The 16,638-nt window shown below is 34.8% G+C and overlaps 1 protein-coding gene across 2 annotated transcripts; it reads left to right on the top strand.

Moving 5' to 3' along the window:
- The first annotated feature begins 722 nt into the window (after nucleotides 1–722).
- On the top strand, nucleotides 723–7,536 carry LOC141606184 (uncharacterized). 2 transcript variants are annotated; one of them, XR_012526598.1, is made up of 5 exons: nucleotides 723–1,300; nucleotides 3,099–3,770; nucleotides 4,143–5,614; nucleotides 5,920–6,766; nucleotides 7,097–7,536. XR_012526598.1 is itself a non-coding variant. In XM_074425215.1 (4 exons), exons 1-4 carry the CDS (start codon nucleotides 976–978, stop codon nucleotides 6,568–6,570), a joined length of 3,120 nt encoding a protein of 1,039 aa, XP_074281316.1. In that variant the 5' UTR covers nucleotides 723–975; the 3' UTR covers nucleotides 6,571–6,906. The 2 variants fall into 2 exon arrangements, 1 of the variants encoding a protein (XP_074281316.1); XM_074425215.1 differs by lacking the exon at nucleotides 7,097–7,536 and having other exon boundaries at nucleotides 5,920–6,906.
- Nucleotides 7,537–16,638: the final 9,102 nt, after the last annotated feature.

Below are 16,638 nucleotides of genomic sequence, written 5' to 3'. Positions count from 1 at the left end.
TCCAACTTCATTTATTCTTCTTCGTTCTTAATTTCATGTATTCGATTTTTTTATTTCGAATACATATTAATACTACCCCATATGAAATATCTCGAAATTATAACTTATAGTTAATGGCGTATTTTTTTATTGTAGTTTTTTTTTGAGTTAATTAAGTTTAAAGCTAATGAAAGACGGGTGAATTTTTAAAGGAAATAAGTGAATTAAATTAATGCAATATAATAATAAATTGATAATCCATGTCATATTAGTTTACCAAGTTAAATTGTTATTGCGTATGTCGGTATGTGGCTTTTTTTTCATCCCATATGGCATTGTCTACGTGGCTTTCTTAGACTAGCCTTTTAATAATGTTTTATGGATCATGTGATAAAACTATGTTTAAAATAAATATAAGCATTTTTTATTTCAAAATTTTTAAAGTTCAAATTATTTTTATCATTATATTAATTTTATTGGTTCTCAATATAAATTTTTAATATATTTATCTATTTTTGGGTCGGGTCACGGGTTTAGCGGGTCTTGACCCTAAATGTGCGGGTTATTTCCGGATCGGGTCGTATTCGGGTTGAAAAGAACGGGTCATTTCCGGGTGGGTTTCGGTCGGTTTTCGGGTCAGCTCATCTTTGACACCTCAACCCAATCCAACATGACCCGAATCAAACTCGACCCGACTGACCCGATTGCCGCTTCTAGACTTGCCACCTGTCTGGCAAACCAGAGGAAAACACTTGTGACGACTCCATCCCAATCGCCACCTTCCAAATCAAATGTCTCCATTTTCAGTTCCTTCCATTTTGTCCAAATCAAAAACACTCGACATTTACATAATTATGAGACCACCTGACTTCCTGACCACAAGAAATGATTGTTTCAATCAATTAATTCTATTTCCCGAAGTAAATAAAATTGAATTGAATGTAGAGAAAATTGATTTGATTGATTCAATTATTTCAGAGGACACCGCCATGGTTAATGAAGAATTCAAATGGGGAAACGCCATTACGTAGTAGCTTGACGGAGAAGAAAAAGAAGACGCAGGAATATATAGCAAGGTACTTAGTTTCAAGGGAACATCATTTGATAAGGAGTTTAGGCGACCAAAATTACCCTAATTCATCATTTGATCAAAGCTCCGCCATGGCAGTGGACCAGACCGGCGCAAGCATCTTATTCTGCGCAATGCGGGACGGTTTCTCAATTTTGGCTCAGCAAATTCTGACGTCCGGTCTACCTTACAGTTACAGTGGCAGTCGCGATAATCCGGAGAATCCTCTCCACTATGCATCCAAATCCAACGGTATGTCTCTCTCTTTTTTCGCACTATGTCGCGTGTAAGAATCGAACCCAACCTTAGCAGTAAGTTAGTGTTTGAGAATTTGTAGTTATTTTTATTTTCGTGAATCTTTTAGATATTCAGTTATTGGCATTCAATTTCATTTCCAGTTTTGAAATGTTGTTTCGGTACGGTTGGAATTGGAATTAGAATTGGGCTGGAGGAAGCCGCTAAAAAATACTCCCTCTGTCCCGGTCATTTGTTGTCTTATTCCATTTTGGGTGTCTCAGCCGCCAATTGTTGTTCTTTCTATTTTAAGAATGAATTTGTCATTTGACCCGCTCCTCTTTCCTTGGTCTTTGTGCCAAAACCAAGGGACAACAATTGACCGGGACGAAGGGAGTACAATATATTTTCAATGAGAGGGAATATTAGGTTCTGGTTTCTCAAACACTTAATGTCGCAATTCCGGGATTCAATTCCAATGTCTAATTTCCAAGCATACCATAAGTCAAATGAAAAGTAATCGATGAAGCAAGGTAGTGTTTTGGGTACTCTGAATTGAGTTTGTTTTCTTGAATGTGTCTTTTTCGTATTCAATTCCGAAGGGTCTTTTACTCTATGGCAGAAGATTTTGTCTGTCAGACTACTTGCTAATCATCGGTTAGACTAGACTATTAGGTACATGATTGAAAAGCCTGTATTTTAGAATACTTTGTACAATAATTTTGTTAGTTTATCTCCTTCGAGTTGGCCTTGGGTAAAACCAGACAACTGACTGACACTCGGCACGGTCCTTGTTGTTCACCAGTCACCACACAGCTGACTGACACTCAACTCATTTCCTCGCTCCTCCCACTGGTTGGGCCGTCATCAGTTGTGAAGGGCATTATGGGATTATTTGAGACCAGGGATTATAGTGGTGGCAAAAATATTGGGGAGGTTCATTTGGTAGATTAGGTCGTGGTGGTGGACTGATGGTGGTGATCGTCACAGTTAAAAGCACCAGTAACCATTGGTTGTACTATTCATAGTAACAAAGTCCATTTTCTCTCCTGGACACTTTACAACTAAGAGTGCTTAATACCGATTAGTCTGAGGATAGGTAAGTATCGTGCGATTAAGCCAACATGTGCAGAAGGACTTTTGCTGGTAATTTGGCGTGTTAGGGTTATGACTTATGACGCAGTCTGATGAGTTTCCATAACCAAGAGTCTTGTGTGGTAAGGAGAGCAGGGTGAGTCAGGTCATCCACTTGGAAAATATGGATTCTTAGGTTACAGAGTCTACTGATTAGCTTCCCACAGCAACTTAGGCGCCGTGTTTGCCTGAAAATTCGGACTCCCTTTTAATTGAATTCAGTTCTGCAACTTAATGTAAATAAAGCTTGACCCGTTTATTTTAAGGCTTAAAACATCAAACCCGAATTTTCATTTTGTACACTGAGAAGAAGATTTTCAAAATTCAGCAAATATGTGTTTTCCTTTAGCAGATTATGGGATCAAGCAAAATGATGCACTTGTAAAGTAGCCATCAATTTTGCATTTTTGAGCTATAATTCTATAAGAGGTCATCTCTCTCTCTCTCTCTCTTTTTTGGCGTATTCATTTTTCATTATATCGATAAGGTTGCGTACATTCGACCCCGACCTGACAATAAGCTATTTTTTTGTAAAGTAGCAATCTGACATTAGACCACGATTTTTTTGACGTTTCAACACTTGAAGTAGATCATGTCTATTAGATTGTCAGATTAGGAATGATGGATGAGAATCTATTACAGTAAGACAAATATTTACCGGTTTTTAAAAACAATGATGCAGTGCAAGTATCCAGGTTGCTGCTTGAAAAGCATCCAAAATTTATTGAAACAGAGCCTGGTTCTACTGGCACAGTGCTTAATAGAGCAGTTGAAGATAATGCTGATTGGTTGGTTAAATTGATGCTTTTAGAGGAAGAGGGCACTTTCGGAAACTGCCCACGACCTTGGAACAAAGCGTGCAGGAGACTGATCTGGCACACGAATTCCAACTCATCGGGTGATACTCCTCTTCATGTTGCAGCAAGAAAGGGCTACACTGAGATTGCAAAACTTCTAGTACATGGGTACGAGTCTGCTATTCGAGATGAAGCTGAAGAGTGGGATGTTCCGAAGGCTGAAACTGCGAATGATAACCTGGGTGTTAATCCTTTGAACATTGAAAATTCCCAGAAGGACATACCGTTGTTTGTGGCCTTGAAAAATAAGCATGATGATGTTGCAGTGTACTTGCTATCGGTAACCAGTTTTAAATTGACGTATTTGAAGGATAAAGAAGATAAAAATGCTTACGAGATCGCTGAACAAAATGGATGTGAAAAATCTAAAAGTTCGATATTTGAGAGGTCAGTACGTACTACTGCAGAAGATTTGATACACTGGGGGTCACAACAGGGTGACAAACTCCATCCCAGTGTTCTCAAGATCGTCCACCATTTTGCTTCTGGAGATGCAGGTTTGAGACTCAAATTACTTCATTTGACTACGAAGCTTACGTTTCCCGTCTAAATTTCTAAATGAATGATTTTGTAAACCGACTTCTTCTAACATGGTATTCGATGCTGTTTTCAAATTACTAATAAAAATGAGATGATAAAAAAGAGAATGGTTGAAAGAAGAAGTCTGATCTCTCTAAACTTATCTAAGATACTTCATAGAGGAGTGTATTTTTTTTTTTTTTTTGGCACCACCCTGTTCTGTTTGGTTTTAACTCCGCATCCCAGGGTTTGTGGTTAAGATAAATCAACCCCTTACCTATGATCCGAGTGTTCAGGGGTTCAATCTTTCTATGTTTTGTTTGCTAAATCTTTCATTTTGCTTCTGCAAGCGATGAGTCAAATGTTAAGATCAGAGAGTGCCGGAAAGCTTGCAATGAAAGGACTTTCCATATTCGAGAAAGGCCCAAAGAAAGATGCAAAGACGCACCTTAAAGAAGCAGCAGAAAGGGGGGAAGATTGGCTTGTAAAATTGCTTTTGGAGGGAGACAATACTTTGATAAACGATTCTACACCAGCATGGCAAATAGCATGCGCCAAGGGTCACTTATCCACAGTTTTTGCCTTTCTTGAGCAATGTGATCAGCAAGAATTCATCAAGCTTTGTCAAAACAGCGAACAAACGCCTCTTCACCATATAGATTTGCTACAATATGAGCAGTATAAGAAATTGTTGGCGAATCCAGTGATGCAGAAGCTGAAGAATCAACTTGACAGCAATCATGCCACTCCATTGCACCTAGCCATTTCACGGATGAACTTTGGTCTAACAAAGGCATTGCTAGAAACTAAGGGGATAACGCTCGACATCCCAGATCAGAATGATAAAACGGCTTTAGAATTACTAGAGGAAAAGTGCAAACCCAATCTTGAGTTTTTTGAGCAGTACAAAGAGTTGCTAGAAAAACCAGTTATGACGCAGGAATTGAAGAATCGGGGTGACAAGAATAAAGCTACTGCTCTGCATCGAGCCATAGAACGCGATGACCATGAACTAGCAAAAGCACTCATAAACACCAAGGGCATAAAACTCGACATTCCGGATTGTAATGATAAAACAGCATTAGATTTGCTTGAGGCCAAGTGTGGCGATTATGCTTTCTTTAAGCTGTATAAACATTTGTTAGCAAGTCCGTTCATGACGCAGGAATTGAAAAATAGGGTTGACGTCAATGGATATACGCCTTTGCACCGAGCAATAGAACTGAAAGATGAAAGACTAACTGCGGCATTGCTGGAGACTAAAGGCATAAAATTTGACATTAAAAGCAAGAATGGTAAAACAGCCTTTGATATGATCGAAGAACACTGTATTATTAAATCTGCCAATGGATACTGGTTTGAGCTGTACAAGAATTTGTTGGAAATTCCAGATAGGTTGCAGAAGATGAAGAACCTCAGAGGTATTAGTAAAGCCACTCCTTTGCACATAGCATTAGAACACGAGGATCTGACGCTGGCAAAAACATTGGTGTGGAGTAACTGTGTAGAACTCATTGTCAAGAACAGAAGTGAGAAAACGGCTCTAGATTTGATTGATGAGCTGTGTGATAAAAAAGGTATCCAATGGTATGATTTGTACGAGGAGATGTTATATAATCCAAACTATGTGCACGATTTGAAGAATCGACAGGTTGGACTCAGAAAAGAGACTCCTTTGCACCGAGCAATTAAGAAAGAAGATATTAAGCTGGCAAAAACATTGTTTGAGACAAAGGGGGTTGACCTCGACATCCCAGATAAGGATGGTAATACAGTCTTGGATTTACTCGAAGTACGGCTACAAAGCAATGATGAAAAATGGGTATGTGTGAATGGTTGTTTTCAGAATTTCCTTTCATAATTTTAGGCAATATTGAAAATGGTCATTTTGGGAATCTATCCCATTACCTGCGTAGATTCTATCTCATTACCCCATCATTGACAAGATCCTTTGAGGCTCTTAGGCAGTGTTTGTAAAATGAAAATGAATCCCTTTTATTCCATGCCCTGTTCTTTACTGATTATCTCCGGCACTTCAGTTCAGTTAGCTGACTTAACTTCACTTCACTTCACCTGTAACTGTTGAGAACATATGGAATTGATTGCTTCCAAATAAACATATTGCAGGTTGAGATGTGCCGTGATATAAGGCTGGACCCAAGCCTCAAAATTTTCAAGTTCAAATATCTACAACGGAGGACATCACTGAAAGACATGAACAACACACTCTCCGTGGTAGCAGCTCTATTAGCCACAATCACCTTTGCAGCGGGGTTCACTGTTCCAGGCGGTGTGGACAACACGAATGGAACAGCCACACTAGGAACAAAAGCAGCATTTCTCGTGTTCTCAATTTCAAACACTCTAGCAATGTGTAGTTCCATGGTGGTGTTGTTCATGGTGATCGGCGCAATGATTTGGGAGGCCCATCCCAAAGCCACTACTTTGATCGATTTTTGTGTGTTCTTCCTTCAGCTCTCCTTGTTAGGTACAACTGTGGCATTTATGACCGGGGTTTATGCAATTATGGCCCCTAAGGTTAGATGGGCTGGATTTGTCGTGATTTTCTTGTGTGCAGTAGCATTTGTAGGGGCTTTGATTGTTGTCGTCTTTTTTTGGCCCCTTCTTTACAAGCCCTTCAAATTGATGAACGATGGTGTGTGTAAGCTAGTTAGCCATTTGGGATGTGGGAATTGCCGTGGTAGTAAAGCCAGTTCTGATGATGCTGCACCATCTGCTCCTTCTGATAGGATGAAGCTTCCATTGCACAACCTGTGAACCACATCAGTCAAGCTTCTGACAGTTTAGCTTCGGACGTTTAAAGCACAGCCCGTGAACCACACTCATCAATTGTAACATACACTGCTCTTTAAACAAAACCCGCGCTGTTAAAGGACCAGTTGGGAAATAAAGGAGAGAAGCTTAATGTTCAGCTGTCTTTTTCTTTCAGTGACTGTAATCCCCTGAGATTTAGGTATGGTGTAATGTTTTCGCTTGTTGGATTTTGCCCAGCATTTGTTTGATAAACTGCCATTTAGGAAGGTTTATGATATTAATAATGCAATGCTCTGCTGTATTTGAATGATGTTGATTAATTTAGATACCCTTTATTCATATTGATTTATTTAAAAATAAACTTGCATCTATGTGGCAACCCGGTTTGAAGGGTATACCTGAATGCTACCGAGTGTACCAACATTTTGAATGTTTGAGCTTTCAAACATCAGTCGTTCTTTTTTGGTACCATTGTTGTTGAGGTAAATTTTTGGATACACATAATAGCTGACATTATTTTGTTCTGAAGATCTGGTCGACGCTGTCTTCAACCAAAGGCTAATCCTGCAAGTTGTATCAACTCTTCTCCGATATTTCAATGTGCAGTGGATGCATGCTGATCTTCAGCAGTTCAGTGTCAGAATCTGCAAAAGCATTGGTGAGTACAATTTCTGCTGTATTCCGTCACGATTCTAGGTTGGTGAATACGATTAGAGGTTTGTCATTCAAAGCTGGTTTTAACAGTAGTAACTATTCGGGAATTGCTGTGGGTTAGAGAAAACTCAGAAGTACCATTATTATTGTTGTGCACCGAAGATGTCTTAGTCTAGTGGTTAAGACGGAGGGCAATAGGTCCCAGGTTCGAAACCCCCTCCCCTTTATTGTAATGCGATTATGTGCGCGCTTCCTGAGACCCAAAAAAAGCACCATTATTATATAAAATAAATAATCTTTTAAATTTAAGTTACATATGCGACATTTAATCTTTCGCATTTCATACATATTCTAAAAATATAACTCTACAATGTCGGAGCTCGGAGGTAGGGTTCACCAAATCCCGTCATGTTTCTATACATACAGCTTGGTTCTCACTTATTTGACGAACCACTGAAACTTGAACTTAAGTGCATTTCTGAGGAGGGTTCGACATTCCTCGGGTAAAGCCGCCAAATTCACGTTTGTAAGTGAAACATCCAACGTGTACTCCACATCAAAACTTTCCAATTGAAGCATCCAACAAGGATGACTTAACTCCTCATCAGAGATACTCTCTTCTGCTTTCCTAACCAAGTTTTCACACAAGTACTGCAAACACAAAAGCAAATCAACAACACAAATTCATACACCAAATCAGAATACAATCGAGGTATTAGGGACAACATGTCCAAGGTTCGAAACTCCCTATGTTCTCTAAACTAGTCATGCTTCCTTTTATCGTATAGTATCACTTATCCCCTATCTACTAAAAGAATAGGTGTATTCTCAATTTTTCACTCTAAAAAACATCTTATTAAATAAGGAAACTAATTACAATTTATTACATCCAGTAATTAAGAAAATTAATTATTATATTTTATTTCATTAAATTGTTATCTTTTCATTAAAATTAATCTTTTCATCAAATTATATTATTTTGAGAAAATTGTTGATTACAGCCTTTTAAAAACCACCTTTTGAAAATTACAGCCTTATATAATTTTTTTTGTACATTACAGCCATAATAACAGTTCTGATCAGAAATTACAACCAAAAGTCTTACTCGTTGGAAAATTGAGACAAATCTGAATTTTTGTGACTTAAGTTCATTTTTTAGGACGAAAATACCCCTTACCTTCATCTTATGTTCTTCCCCTTCATCAAAATTCACAACTCCATTTTCTCTCTAATTCTCCATTTCTTCTTCACCAATATCACCTAATCTAATTCACCCTTTTTATTCAAATTCTATCCTAATCAATTTAATTGAATTCTAGTTCTATTATTTTCATTGTATCTTAAAATTAGTTAGTGTTTTTCATCATTAATTTTCCCCAAATTGAAAGTAATTAGGGTTCATCATCAATTTTCCCCAAATTTATTTTCCCCAAACTGAAAGTAATTAGGGTTCATCATGGATTTTTCCCAAATTTATGATGCTATTTACACTCGCAGACTCAAATTAATCAGGCAAACATTCAATCTGGAATACTAATAGCTGGTAAATTGGCAAATTCGATTCTGAAGCTAGCTGGAAAACAACTCGAAACTTGCTAAAGAAAGGCTTGAATCTCAATGCCAAGACCAAGGCTAGTAAAACAGCGCTTGAACTTGCTAGCAATGATGAAATTCGGTCTCCACTGGTGGAGAATGAGAAGACAAAAGGAACGGAAGTTCAGCGTGAGACCGAGAAAGTTACGGAACATGTCAACGACACAAGATGATGAACAACAATGATGTTTTTAGCTTTGTTATTTTGAAGTGGTAAGTATATACCTGGGTAAATAATGTTCAGGTGAGGAAGATGAGAGGGTTTGAGAGGTAAATGATAGATTAAGTGAAAAAATCTGGGTAAGTATGCAAATAAATAGGCAAGGGTATATCGGTCACTTTTTGACAAAATTCACCGGAAACGTCATCGTGGTGCAATTTTCATAGAAAAGTGATATTATGGCTGTAATTTACAAAAAAAATTATATAAGGCTGTAATTTTCAAAAAGTGGTTTTTAAAAGGTGGTAATCAACAATTTTCTCTATTATTTTCACTAAACTCTAAATTATAATCTCTAAATTAAAATATGAATAAATTTATATAATAAAACTATTAATTGCTAATCTTTTATTAACGCTATTATTTGAACATGACTTGACTAATGACTTGACAATAAAACAAAACTGTAAATTGCTATAATTATTACTTTCGTGACAAAAAAATTAAGAGAATTTAAACTAGTTTGTTACTAATAACATATTGCAAAACTTTGTTGGAACTTAAATTATATAGTTGAACAGAATACCTTAACGACATAATAATTTTGACAATCGATAATAAAAGTAGTTGGACGAATAATCCAGAGAATGCCATCCACAAGAGCAGCTACATTTTCCTCGTCGTAGTCAATCTCCAATCGTAAGGAAATATTGTGTCGCGGGGAAACTTGAATTGCTTCTACTAGCTCACGTTCGAATGTTGCCTACCAAAACCAAATTAATTCCATAAAGTTATTATGTATAAAAGCAAGAAAATGAAAGGGCCCAAGGAAAATTGGGTACTCACCATTGGCAATTTGAAGTTCACGGTAACAATGGTCTTATTATTTCCGATTGGGTACGATAAATTCTCTCAGGTTCATCAACCACGTCGTGTCATAAGCTTCCCTCATAGTTATATTCCAGCTGCTCTTCTCTAGCTCAGTCACTGAGCTACACAGAACACGCTTTGGAACTGTCGTGCCCGCAAAGTTGAACTCTCTCAGTTTCGGACAATTAAGATGTAATTCTTCCAGACCTTTAGTCCAACAATCGAGATATATTAAAATCGGACAATCAATATATACCTCCTTTACACAAGCGAAATCATTATCATTACTAAGCAAAATTAACTCCCTGAGAAGATTACTAGCTGCTTTAAATGTATCTGTATCGTGTATCTGTATAATTCCTTCTTCAAGAAGCGGAAATGTAGAAGTAAAGTCTTTTAACAAGGTAGGCTGGTCGATGGTACACCAAGCACAGTCGATCTCTTTAATGCTGACACAAAGTTCGGTTTGAGCATCACAGGTTATGCACTCAAGGTTAGTGTTTACGATGTCAATATAATCAAGCTCGCCACACTGTATTCCGATAACAGCTTTTTTCAGCTTAGGAAACTTGGAGAGCTCTAGAAATCTCATCTCGACACTGCAGTTTTCGAGGATTAGAGTTTCAATCCCCTGTCAAAGCCTTGTTAGGTTGTCCAATGCAACATAGTCCATAACAACATGTGATAAACAGAGTCGCTCCAGAGACCAGAATCGGTTAATGGGGTCACAACCCAACTTGCACCCTCGAATAGAAATTTTGCGCAAGTGTTTAGAAGTCAGCATTGAAACCGGAAATTCATATGCTATAGATGAGCTATTAACGGTATCATCCCACAAGAAGTGCATCGTCTGCACAGTAATACACAAGTCTTCAACATTAATTTGTTTTACCAATTCAATCCAATTATCAACACGAGAAAAGTAGGTGGAATCATTGAAAGCCACGTTGAGTGCTAATTTCCGAATAGGCGAATCTGGATGTGTGGCACTAGTCAACCGATGATCCACGTCATCCATAAACATCTCCCTTAGTTGACTAAAATCAGGCTCTCCACCGCCGACTTCAATAGCAGAAGCGAGGGATTGCAATGCAAATAAATTATGATCGAAGTAAAGGATGGAGTATAGCTCGCAATAGTTTTTCCAGGTCTTAGATAAGATGGATGCTCGAGCAGAATCCTTTAATGGAAGACGAGATAATATACTAAGGATTATAGGGTCCGACAATTTTGAAACCCGGTCCAAATTTTGAATCCTATAAATCTTTTTATTGTCAGAACACGCCATCTTCTTTGTAGAATTTCAGAGGGGAGAATTGTGTTATTGAGTTGTTGTGATAAGGGCAATACAAATCATCCCCCCTATTACTAAGAGAATAAAAACTTTTAGTAGTTTTCCCGCCTAAAAAAATGACTCTCAAAACTATACATGGAAACAATATTACATTTATATTTTACCTTTTTTGCAAGAGACAATCATTATCCCTAATTTATTATACAATCATTTCCATAATGTTATCCTTCATTAGTTACACTCTAAAATTACGCAAATCTTCTTTTTATATTATCCTTCATTAGTTAGAATGTAAATATGGTTTTCTAAAGGACGTAACAAATTTATATGTATTTTTTTTATTAAAGATAAAAAATAAAAATATTAGTTACTTATTTGTAAATTGTCGTTTTAAATGTGTAGTATACTATTTTTACATGTCTTCGTTATAAGGTAATACACATTTTAATTAGATGTTACATCACTTAATTGTATTTTAATGTCATATCATGTAATGATATACGTAACATTATAGTGTTATTTTTAACAATAAAATAAAAATATTTTAAAACAAAAATAACTTAACTTAAAGTGTGGTAGTAAACTTTCGTTTCTACCTCTTATTAAGATTATATTTAGTACTTCCTACATTATAAACTGTAAGTAAAGTTAATTTATGCAATTAATTTAGTAAGAAAATTTCTTTATAAAACAAATCAAAAAAATACCGTGCTGTAGCACGGGAACTATACTAGTTATCAATACTATATATTAAATCCAGAAACCAAGGGACTTCAATATAATTAAAGAAAGTTATACAAATTAATTATACTATATAGTTTTAAATCAATAGCATCGTGTGATGGACCCGATTAAGGGATCTCAATGCAAATATTATATAGTTTGGGTTAAAATTAAATTATATATAAGCTTGGTAATTTTCCTAAACATGGTCAATTTCCTTAAAATAAAATAATTAATTAAGATGGTCAGTTTCCTTAAAATAAAATAATTAATTAAGATGACCAGTTTCCTTAAAATAAAATAATTAATTAAGATGCTCAATTTCAAGGAGACTTAAAGAAAGAAGATGCCTGGTAATTTTCCTAAATATTTATAGAAGACTAGAAGATGGTCAATTTCCTTAAAATAAAATAAGTAATTAGTATAAACATGCACACTTATGATATTGATTATTATCAACATAAAATTATATATATTAAATTTAAAATCTATCCAATTTTATTTAACTTTATAGTTTATTAGATGTATAGAGATGTTAATTATTTAACATACAAAAATATAATAAGTAGGTTATAAATAATTCAAGTTAGATTTCATAATAAATAATGTTGCATAATTCTTTCGATTTGATTTAATGCATATATATAATATATTTATATAAATATATAATCCTCTTAAAATTGCATTCCTAAGTAGTAAAAGTAATTTCTTCAGTAAAGAAAAGAATTGTAGTAACATTGGATATAGTTATATGATAGTAATCACTCATTTAAATAGTAAAAGTAACAATATTATCAACGAGATTAGTGAGAGTGCTAGAAACAACGGGAGTAGTGAAATAATCAATATTAACGCGACAATAATGAAAGTAACAATAATTACGACGGGAATAGTGAAATTATCAATATTAATGCGGCAGTAGTGATAGTAACAATAATTAAGGTGGGAGTAGTGAAAGTAACAATGATTACGGGCAAGTAGTGAAATGTTATTACTTTTGTTTCATTAATAAGAGTAAAATATTAATAGCTGGAGTAGTGAATTTGTCTTATTATTTATTTCATCGTAATTTTAGGATATGTCATAGAAAAATATGTTAATGATAAATTTATGGGTTATGCAACTTTAAGTAATTTTATTTAATTAAAAAAAATTAATGATAAGTAGAGATAGCCCGGGCGAAGCCGGGCACCAATACTAGTATAGTAAAACCCGAGACCTCGACTTAAGGAAACTAGATAATCTAAATATCTTTATACTCTAATCTTAGCAATCCCAAGAAATCTTTATACGAACAATATCTCAACATTCTCAAACCTGATAGCAAGTGGCCACAAGGGAAAAGAATGCGGATTAGTCAAGATTTGAGCTACTTAGGACCTCAAATTTTAACACGGTTGCGTTTCTAGGGCTCGAACCACTGACTTTGGTTAAGTTAGTACAAATATTCTCTCTTTATTATAGCGGCACATTCTAATTAACCAACATGTGATGTCCTGTAAAGGTGACCACGACCGAATCACACTCGTGAGGAGGATGGGTCGATCCTGGTTGGCTCTAGCTCACCCTTAATCGAGTCGTGAATCGTGAGGAGGATTTGGCAGGCCGGATTGACTCAATGATTTTTAGGTTTTTAAGTTCGTATAAAGTTTTTGAACTTTGTAGTAAAAAAATTTCGGAATTTAGAAATTGGTTTGATAACGGTGGTTAGGTGGCGGTTGTAGATGTGAAATTGTCGGAATTTTGTAATTGGGTTAATTTGCACGTAATCTTAAACGTTTGGGGGTAAATTGCACATATTGAAACGTTTGGGGCCAAAATGCACTTACCCCAAACATTTGGGGGGCAATTTGCTACTTACCCTTTTGTTTGGACCAAAGAATGTTCAAAGAAAGTGACTTGGGGAAGGCAGGCTATTGATTAGTTGGTCTCTCTTGAGATGGGTATTTCCATTTTGAGATTACTATAGATCAGATAACATTTCATGTGGTTCAATGAGAAAAAATTCTTGCTATTTCTGTTATGAGTACAATACAAGGAATTTTAACAATCCTATTTAGAAACTCCATTTATGTTATTTGACCCATTATAAGGTCAAGACGGAGATACACGCCTTAAACTAGAACTTGTGAGGCTAGTAACCGACCCTAAACTTTGTGCCAACTCTCAAATGTGTTGATGATAATGGATAACTATTTTAGATACCGCGCAATGAATGCGCAATATTTATAGAGTTACTGATATAGAATTTGTGCAATATATGCACGGTATTTATAAAGTTTTACTTTTTAGTGTATTATTTATGAATTCACTTATTTTTCATGTTTCTCCTTAATGTATTTTAATTAGAGAAGTAAATAAAAGTTTAATCGTAAGAAGTAATAAAATGAGTATTTTTTTTGAATTTTTTTTTTGCTTTTTTACCGAGAAACTAATGATGTTAATTTACAAATATCTACTAATATAACATACTTCAAAGTTTTATCATAAAAAGTCAATGAATTGTAATATTTACTAATACCATATTTTTTAGCCGCAGCTTCTTATCATAAAAAGTCAATAAATTTTTTCAATAAGTTTGTTAAAAAAAGAATTTCCTTATGCTAAAAAGATCGGAGATAAATTTGTGCAGAATGTGAAATATTAAATGTTATAAATATTTAAATACAAAAGATTATACTCATTTATAACTTATTATGTCCGCAACTTTCGACTTTAGATAAGATTAGTTTGTTAGCAATAAGATAAAATTGCACAAATGCTACCTATATACGTGCGAAAAACTTTAGACTCTAGATAAGATTATTTTGATAGTATTTGCTCATTATTAATCGGATTGGGTGTTGAATGTACGAATATTAACATATAGTATTTGCTCATATTATTAAATATTAAATATAACTACTATTAGATATAATGAGAGTAGCAATTATCCGTATTTCGGGATTCGGGTTGGATGTCGAGCTAAGTGTGAAAAATATGGTGTATTTATCAGTATGTTATTTGTCCCATATTGAAAAATAATTGAGGTGTTGTGAATATACTACGTATAAATAGTAGATTTACCCCACATTGAAAGATTAACATGCAAAAGGTAGGATGATCTTACGATTATAAATAGAAGTCATCCTTGAAACTTGGGAGTCAACCTAAAATCTTTTGAGTCACTTAACTATTGTGAAAGAAAACTCTTAAGAGTTTCTATTATTAACGCTTAAAATTAAAATTTAACAAACTATAATTTTGTTGTCGCTAAATTGTATGTTTGTTTATAGTGGCCAAAAACATAGACGGATTTATCTTTTACTCCTTTACGGTGGAATAATAGCAATACGATGATAATAGGAGTATACATTACATGTGCTTTGTACAAGAAAGAACATAAAAATGAACTCTATGTATCAGTAATTAGAAGATTAATTATTATTATTATTATTATTATTATTATTATTATTATTATTATTATTATTATTATTATTATTATTATTATTATTATTATTATTATTTAAGACGAACTTATTAATTAAACAAAAAAAATTGAAATGACTAACTTATAAGAATGACATGTGTAAGTAAATTGTCCATATTTGAAGGGTAAGTATATGGTTCAAACAAAATATATACTCCCTCCCTCCCAGTCAATAGTTTACATTTGCTTTATTCTTCCTATCAAAATATAGCAAATGTAAACTATTCATTAATTTCACACCTGTCTTTGTATTAATTATAAGGGTTATCAAAGCGTTCCCATTGGCTTACACTTATGATGATTAGTACTTAATAAATTTTGCTATAATTCGAGATAACAAAGCTTTAGAGGCACTACTTAATGCTTAGAATCAAGTACGTATCAAGAGACCATAAGGGATTATGATATTTCATTTTTTTAGAATTATGTGACACCCGGATTTGAACTTCAAAACACCTATCTTTATATTAACACAAATTCTTATTTCAGACCGCCATATCCGTCTGAAATGGTCAGACGATCACCATTTCCTCTCACAAAAAACCCATTTAGGGTGTGAGTGGGAAAGCACATGGGGGTGTCCCACCACCCATGTGCTTCTCATTTGTGAGAGGTCTTATTACGATCTGAAATAATGCGGTCTGAAGCAAGACGGACTGTTATATTAATCATAAGGGCTATCAAAGCGCCCCGATTGGCTTACACTTATGATGATTAGTATTTAATACATTTTGCTAGAATTCGAGAACAAAACTTTAGAGGCTACTTAATTTTTAAAATCAAGTACATATTTGAACTTCGAAACACCTATTCGATAAGGGATTAGAATATTTCATTTTTTAGAATTATGTGACACCCGGATTTGAACTTCGAAACACCTATTCGATAATGTTCTATAACTTAGTTTTAAAATAATCAAAGTAATTAACCCGTACGAAGTACGGGCTTTCAAACTAGTTCATTTAGTAAATAGGGGATTCGTACTAATTAAAAAATACTTCGTCAATCGCCATATATAATAAAATTGCAAGGTCGTGTTCTTTCTAGCATTTTTCAGTTTACTTCGATTAAGTCCAGTTAAGTTCAGCCTTAGTCTCATCGTTCAGCTTCAGTAAGTTCAGATTTTCTTAGTCAATTCAGCCTTATTCTGTTAAGTTTAGTCCAATTAAGAACCATTCAGTTCAATTCAGTCAAACTCATTTTAACCCGAAAGACGTAATTTCACACAATAGACAGAATTACAGTCATTTCATTTATTCAGTAAAAAAAACACTGGAGGTCCTTCATTTAGTCCGGTGAATGGAACCA

The sequence above is a fragment of the Silene latifolia genome, chromosome 10 (genome assembly GCF_048544455.1).
Source record: "Silene latifolia isolate original U9 population chromosome 10, ASM4854445v1, whole genome shotgun sequence".
Classification (NCBI taxonomy): domain Eukaryota; kingdom Viridiplantae; phylum Streptophyta; class Magnoliopsida; order Caryophyllales; family Caryophyllaceae; genus Silene; species Silene latifolia.
Note: the sequence above shows the minus strand (reverse complement) of the source record. Positions and strands in the feature narration are given on the sequence as shown.